Below are 7463 nucleotides of genomic sequence, written 5' to 3' on the forward strand. Positions count from 1 at the left end.
GATATTATAAACAATGCGGATCTTTCTTTCAGATTTAGGAAACCTCGATTGCCAAATCTAGAGATTGTTCGTTTTCAAGGATCGTACTCAGAATGGCAGGACTTTATTGCAACTTTTACCACGGTCATTGGAAATGATGACGAGCTAAGTGATATTGAAAAATTACACTATTTGAGGTCCTCTTTAGGCGGCGTGGCTTTGGAAACCATACGATCGCTCGAGCCCTCAAATGAAAATTATAAAAAGGCTTCAAATTTTCTTATTAATCGATTTGATAATAAAGTTTTACACTTTCAGGCACACTTTCAGGCAATATTTGGTTTAAAAGGTGTCGAGAAGGGATCAGCTAAGGGTCTACGGGAGCTCAGCGATTGGATGAATTCGCATTTTCGAGCAATCCGTACCCTGGCCACTACACAACAAATTCTGGATGGGTTTCTCATTCATATCGTGACACACAAGCTGGATCAAAGGACCCGTTAAAAATGGGAAGATGATTTGTCAATCTCTGAGCTATCTACCTGGGATGCTATGGAGTCGTTTTTGGAGAAGAGGTGACGGATGATAAAAAACTTGGACCAAGCTGTGGTAATTCAAAACCCAAAACCATCAGGTGGGAAAAAGCATGCATAGATATAACCCAAATGTACTGATTACGTCTGCTACTAACTCAACCCATCCAATTTGCCTATTTTGCGATGCTAGAGATCATTATTTGCCAAAATGCTCCCGATTTTTAAGCTTGAGTCCCAATCTTCGATATAGGGAAGCAAAGAAAATGCACCTTTGCCTCAACTGTTTACGCAAAGGCCATAGCTTGCAGCAATGTAAGTCAACTCATTGTAAACATTGTCGCATGAAGCACCATTCACATTATCCCAGAGTCATTCATACCATCGACCTCAGTTTCATCTCCATCATCCGACCCTCAAGCTCTCAGCCATTACCATCGACTTCATCATCACTAGTGTCATGCTCATCTCCATTATCACAAACCTTAAATACAATGCCAATGAATTACGTGCTGCTTCCAACTGCTATAATCTACGTAACAAATAGAGTTGGTGCATTTATGCCTTGCCGAGCAATATTAGATTCAGCTTCTCAGTTAAACTTTATTACTACGCGCCCAGCTAGCCAACTTAATTTGAAACTTAGACAATCGCACACACTAATTTCTGGGATAGGGGAATCTTCCATGAACTCTGATAAGGCAGTCGATATTCTGGCGCAATCACGGGATGCAAGCTATCGTTCGTCAATAATATAACCATTGATGCTGGCCGAGGACTTACGATGCGAGTAGCATTTCAAAGAAAATTGCATTAGGCTGGAAAATGGTCAATATTCGGTTCGCCTTTTATCCACTTTAGGATTCGAATCTTTAGGTGACTCATACTGTCTGGCCCGTCGTCGTTTTAAAAGTTTGGAATCAAAACTAAATAAAAACCACAATCAGAATGCGCAGTATTCGGCATTTTTACAGGAATACCTCAACTTAGGCCACATGTCTCTCGCTTTAAGGGATGCAGCGGTGCCACAATTTTTCTTGCCTCACCATTCTGTTCAGAAGCTTGAAAGCACTACCACAAAACTTCGTGTCATCTTTGATGGTTCTGCAAAAACTACATCTGGAATAGCTCAAAACGACTTGCTTCTAGCAGGACCAACAAAAAATCTTTAATATTTTGCTTCGGTTTAGATTCTTTAAAGTAGCTCTTTGTGGAGACATCTGCAAGATGTACCGCTGCGTTCGTGTTTCGTACCCTGATGACTTTTTGCAATGTATCATTTGGCGAGATAACTCCACAGATAAATTGAGTGTTTATAAACTAAACACATTAACTTATGGAACCAAGTCGGCTGCCTTCTTGGCTATAAGAGCCATGCATCAGCTTTCTTATGATGAAGAGGAATCATTTCCAGTTGGAGCTAAAATCGTTCGTAGAGATTTCTATGTGGACGATCTAATTTCTGGTGGCGATTCAGTTGAAGAGGTGAAAGAAATCCGTCATCAGGTAAAGGAGCTACTGGCGCGCGGCCACTTTCCGATCCGAAAATGGTGTTCGAATAAAGCAAGCGCTCTCGAAGGAGAGTCTGATCGCGATAAAGAGCAATTGATTAAATTCCACGACGGATCAGCTATCGCCAAAGCTTTGGGGTTGGTCTGGGATCCATCTTAGGATAATCTTCTCTTTAACTTTGCACAAATTTTATCAAGTCAACGAGCAACAAAACGGATTGTGTTGTCAACAATTGCGAAATTTTATGATCCGCTTGGTTTAATAGCACCCATTGTTACAAAATCCAAAATTTTTTTGCAAAAGCTATGGAGCTCTAACATGGATTGGGACGACACACTGCCAGAGCCCCTTCTTTCGTCATGGGGGGAGTTGACTTCTCAGTTGTCGATCGTCCAGAACCTACAATTTTCACGAATCGTAATGCAATCGCAGGCTTCCGTCGAGATGCACGGATTCTGTGATGCTAGCACAGCAGCTTACGGCGCGTGCTTATATTTGCGGTCGGAGGCCAATGGCAACGCTGAAGCACATCTACTCTGCGCCAAGTCTAGAGTAGCTTAAAGCTTTAACAATACCAAGATTAGAACTTTCAGCAGTGTTTATTGGCTGAGCTTATCGTAAACGTTAAGGAAACCATAGGTTTTGATTGCAGCTTTCACTGCTGGTCGGACTCGTCTATTGTGTTGGCTTGGATTCGGCAGCCTCCGAGGGAGTTCAACGTATTTGTGTCTAATAGAATCGCGAAAATCCAGGAAATGACGAAAGGAATGGCTTGGCATCATGTTCCAACAGACTTAAATCCGGCGGATGTGGTATCGCGCAGATGTACCCCCAAAGAATTGCTGGAGCACTCCCTTTGGGCAAATGGACCTCCATTTCTACTGAAAGGAGCGTCGAACTGGCCCTCCCTATTAGATGCAGTAAAGAACCTTCCGGAACGGCGTTCCACGGCGCTAATTGGAACCGTTGGCACTGACATATCTATCAACTGCAAGTTTCTCAACTCATTCGAAAAGTTGCAGCGTGTTTTTGCGTACATTTATCGATTCATTTTAAATTGCAGAGCCAAATCATTACCTTCAACCATCTATCTTACCGTTGACGAGATCAGCTTCGGAACCGTTCTGCTTCTAAGGAGCATTCAACAGGTTCACATAGCGGTGGAGTATGAGGTTCTTAGCCGAGGCAAGCCTTGTCCTCCGAAGAGCAAGTTGATTTCTCTGAGGCTAATACTTAGCTCTGAGGGTTTACTTCGTGTTGGTGGAAGGCTTCAAAATGCGAGCTTGGACTACGAGGCTAAGCATCCGATATTGTTACCCAAGGATCATCCGGTCCTCAGAGCGATTATCGTCTATTATCATGAGAAATACTTCCACGCAGGGCCACAGGCGTTGCTTGCTGCTTTACGGCAAAGGTGTTGGCCACTTGGAGGCCGAAAGTTCGTGGCTAGCGTCATCAACAAATGCGTCAGATGCTTTCGGATGAAGCCTGTGGCTTGGGAAAACGTGATGGGTAGCTTGCTAGCAGATCGAGTTCAGCCTAACCCAGCTTTTCACACCACAGGAGTGGACTATTGTGGACCGTTCTATCACAAGTCAGAGGTCCGGAACAAAGCACCCCACAAGTGCTACATCGCCGTCTTTGTCTGCTTTTCGACGAAGGCTGCGCACTTGGAAGTCGTCCAGAATCTCACAACGGATTCTTTCATTGCTTCTTTGAGAAGATTCATTAGCCTCAGAGGCAGTCCACGTACTATTTGGAGTGATAATGCCACAAACTTTGTTGGCGCTAAACGAGAGCTAGCGGAACTGAAGGAGTTATTTTTGAGCGAACCGCACACGGCTTCGATAACTTCTTCCTGCTTACCGAATGGGATTGATTGGAAGTTCATACCCCCGCGTGCCCCACATTTCGGTGGTCTATGGGAGGCGGCTGTAAAATCGGCAAAATTTCACTTCTACCGAGTTGTCGGTGCAGCCATCTTAGCCCTTGATGAATTAAGAACTCTTGCATATGAAATTTCTGCCATTCTTAACTCCCGTCCGCTTTGTCCAATTTCAGAAAACGCTGACAATTTTGAGATGCTAACGCCAGCGCATTTCCTCAAAGGTTCCAGCTACACAAGGTTTCCTGAGCCTGACGTTACTCATCTTCGCGAGGGAGGACAACCTTCCACCGATGAAATGGCAGCTTGGGTGCATCCATAAAGTCATACCCGGAAAGGACGGCGTCGTCAGAGTAGCTGTGGTCCGGACAGCTACAGGTCTTACCAAAAGGGCCGTCACCAAACTAGCCGCTCTGCCCATCGAATCCCATTTGGTTGGAACCGTGCCTCTTCCAACGGGGGGAGAATGTTTAGAGCAGATAGGTGTGCGCTGCAAACGCAGGGCTGTTATGCAGCTTTGTTCTTCGTTTCTCTTATCTCGCTACATTTGTCGCGTTATCTATTCAGCTGAGCTACAGCGAAAATATGTACACAAATTTGAAGTCAAGCTTTTGGCAAGTCAGTTATACAAAATCGCTGCAACTCCGAGCACAGCTAATAAAATCAAGAAATAATTTCAATTGAACCTATCGTGCGTTTAATTTATATTTCTAAACTAAAGGGTGGCATTTTGGTTGTTTACCCCATAAACATGATGATTATGATTATGATTAAGAAGTACCGTTTTAGCGGGGCGACAGCGTTGTGTCGCTGTCGCCGAGTGTGGTTCGGTGGTAAGCACAGAACGAAGAAGGGATGACGCTAGTAGTAGCGTTTAGGATTTCGTGCGTGTGAAACCGAAACTCGCTGCTCTATTACAATGTCGGAAAGTAATAACAACGTTGCAACATCAGAAGTGGGATCTGGCTCGCTGCCTAATGAATCAGATGGACCATGACGATTTTTAATGGAAATGCAAAATAAAAATTTGATCGAGCTTATTAAAGCTGTACAATCGTCGACACCTGAAAAACAAATAAAAAAACAATTGTGCTACCAAAATTCAACGCGGATCTTGATGGCGCTGACGCATCGGCGTGGTGTTCTACAGTTAATATAATTTTGGCAGAAAATACCGTAAAAGGTGCATCGTTGGAAGGTAGTGCGTCGCAACAACACTGTATTGAAGTTTTGTTTCATGTTTTGGACAATGAGTATTTGAAGAATGATATTATTATTGGTCGAGAAGTACTGTATCCTGGATTTAATGTTATAATATCACCAGGAAAATTTGAAATTGTTTGATCAAAAACTGTAAATTATTGTTCAAATGATGAGATCTTGTGGGAGAAGATATTTTAATTTCCATTATTTTATTAATGGAATTCCTTTGTCTAGAGTTAGTTCGGGTGAAATGAAAATTAAATTAGTAGACCCAAGAAAAATTGTTCAAAGAAGACCATATAGGCTTAGCCCAAATGAAAGAGAATTGGTACGAGACGAGATTAAGGAATTATTACAACGTAAAATCAGAAAGCCAAGTTGCTCACCTCACGCCAGACCCATAATGTTGGTTAACAAAAAAGACGGCACTCATCGTTTGTGTGTTGATTACCGTGAAATAAATTCTAATACAGTCGCAGATAGATATCCCTTGCCACTTATATCAGGATCAGATAGCCAGACTTTATGGAGCAAAATATTTTACATGTTTAGACATGGCAAGTGGGTATTATCAAATTCCCATGCACAAAGAATCGTTAGAGTGTACAGCATTTGTCACACCAGACGAGCAGAAACGCACCTTCAGTATTTCAACGCACAGTCATGCAAGCACTTGGAGACCTTGCAAATACGTTTGTTGTCGTTTATATGGATGACGTAATGGTGGCTGCTGCAACAAAAAGTAAGGCTTTGGAAAGGTTGCAAATAACTCTTAATTGTCTCACGGAGGCTGGATTCTCATTCAAATGTAAAAAATTGTTCTTTTGTCAAGATGCATTAGTCGAGTGACAAAAGCAAGCCCCTTGGAATTGTTTATCGCCAAAGTTGCTCGCCCGTTGGGGTTGCTTCCACCCTGCGATATGGTAGAAGAGGTCGACTTGGCAGAAGTGAGAACACGCGCAGGTCAAAATATTTCTGCTGCAGCAACATATAACAAGGAGCAATTTGATAAAAACAAGGCTAAAATTGTTGGATGCAAGGTTGGAGATTTCGTATTGTTAAAAAATGAAGAGAGGTATCAAATAAAGTTAAGTCCAAAGTTTAGCGGGCCGTTTCAAATAACTGAATTATTAGAGGGGGATAGATATATGCTCAGGTCTTTGACAAATAATAGAAAATATAAATATGCTCATGATGAAATAAGAAAAATGCCAAATGCTCAAATACCAGTTGAATTTGAAAGTTGTGATAAGGATTTAAATAATGTAATTGAAACAGAAACAAAACTGTTGAAAGAGACAGTAATGAAGTAGTTGAAAAAGACACTGTTGAAAGATTAGTACTGAAATAATGTAAAAATATACTGTTGAAAGAGACAGTACATTTGTTTTTAAGAGTTAATAATGAAATAATGTTAAAATAAACTGTTGAAAGAGACAGTAATAAAGAAAAAGAGTTGAATCAGAAACTGTGGAAAGAGACGGCAATGAAATAGTTGAAAAAGACACTGTTGAAAGAGACAGTACTGAAACAATGTAAAAATAAACTGTTGAAAGAGACAGTACAGTTGTTTTTAAGAGTTAATAATAAAATCTGTAATAATAATGTAATGTGAAAAACAATTGTTTTGATTAGGCGTGTGGCGCATTAGATAATATTTTGAGAAACCTTAATGGTTAATGATAATGTAAAAATGAGCTGTATCAATAGGAAGTTGTTATTTGTAATATAAATAATAGAATTAGATGAAAAATTAAAAGTTATATTGGAATAAACTTTTATAAGGTTATTGAATGGTAACAAAGCATTTTTGGTAAAATTGCTCGAGGTCGTGTAATGGTCAGGATGGCCGTGTCGGCGCACACTAAGAGTGTGTGGATGTTGGTATGAGTGTATGCGTATACAGTCTCTGGAAAATTCCAGAAGACTAATTTCATCATTATAGTAATATTGCATCAGCCTCTAACGGTGCTTTGTTTGGTTGTCTGCGTGTTGTCGCTTAAGAAGTACCGTTTTAGCGGGGCGACAGCGTTGTGTCGCTGTCGCCGAGTGTGGTTTGGTGGTAAGCACAGAAAGAAGAAGGGATGACGCTAGTAGTTGCGTTTAGGATTTAGTGCGTGTGAAACCGAAACTCGCTGCGCTATTACAATGTCGGAAAATAATAACAACGTTGCAACAAATATATTAAAAATTGTAAAATTTGCAATGAAAACAAATATAACAGCATCCAATTAAAATTCCAATTAGAGAAGCCCCAATCCCAAGTAAAGAAAGGGAAAATTTACACATTGACATATATTACGCGCAAAGTCTCACTTTGATAACTTGCATTGAAAATTTCAAAATTCAAA

General features: G+C 41.0%; 1 protein-coding gene across 1 annotated transcript; it reads left to right on the plus strand.

Annotated features, from left to right (window-relative positions):
• The first annotated feature begins 2591 nt into the window (after positions 1 to 2591).
• On the plus strand, positions 2592 to 4231 carry LOC128264391 (uncharacterized). The gene is made up of 3 exons (XM_052999827.1): positions 2592 to 3280; positions 3326 to 3995; positions 4086 to 4231. Exons 1-3 carry the CDS (start codon positions 2780 to 2782, stop codon positions 4229 to 4231), a joined length of 1317 nt encoding a protein of 438 aa, XP_052855787.1. The 5' UTR covers positions 2592 to 2779.
• Positions 4232 to 7463: the final 3232 nt, after the last annotated feature.

The sequence above is a fragment of the Drosophila gunungcola genome, unplaced genomic scaffold (genome assembly GCF_025200985.1).
Source record: "Drosophila gunungcola strain Sukarami unplaced genomic scaffold, Dgunungcola_SK_2 000069F, whole genome shotgun sequence".
Classification (NCBI taxonomy): Eukaryota; Metazoa; Arthropoda; class Insecta; order Diptera; family Drosophilidae; genus Drosophila; species Drosophila gunungcola.

What these genes read in the sequence shown, in the direction of transcription:
- LOC128264391 (XM_052999827.1), top strand. Translation starts at nt 2,780, where the DNA reads ATGACGAAAGGAATGGCTTGGCATCATGTTCCAACAGACTTAAATCCG. An exon ending in GCTCTGAGGGTTTACTTCGT is followed by an intron (nt 3,281 to 3,325) that starts GTTGGTGGAAGG and finishes TACGAGGCTAAG; the next exon opens with CATCCGATATTGTTACCCAA. An exon ending in TCACTTCTACCGAGTTGTCG is followed by an intron (nt 3,996 to 4,085) that starts GTGCAGCCATCT and finishes GTCCAATTTCAG; the next exon opens with AAAACGCTGACAATTTTGAG.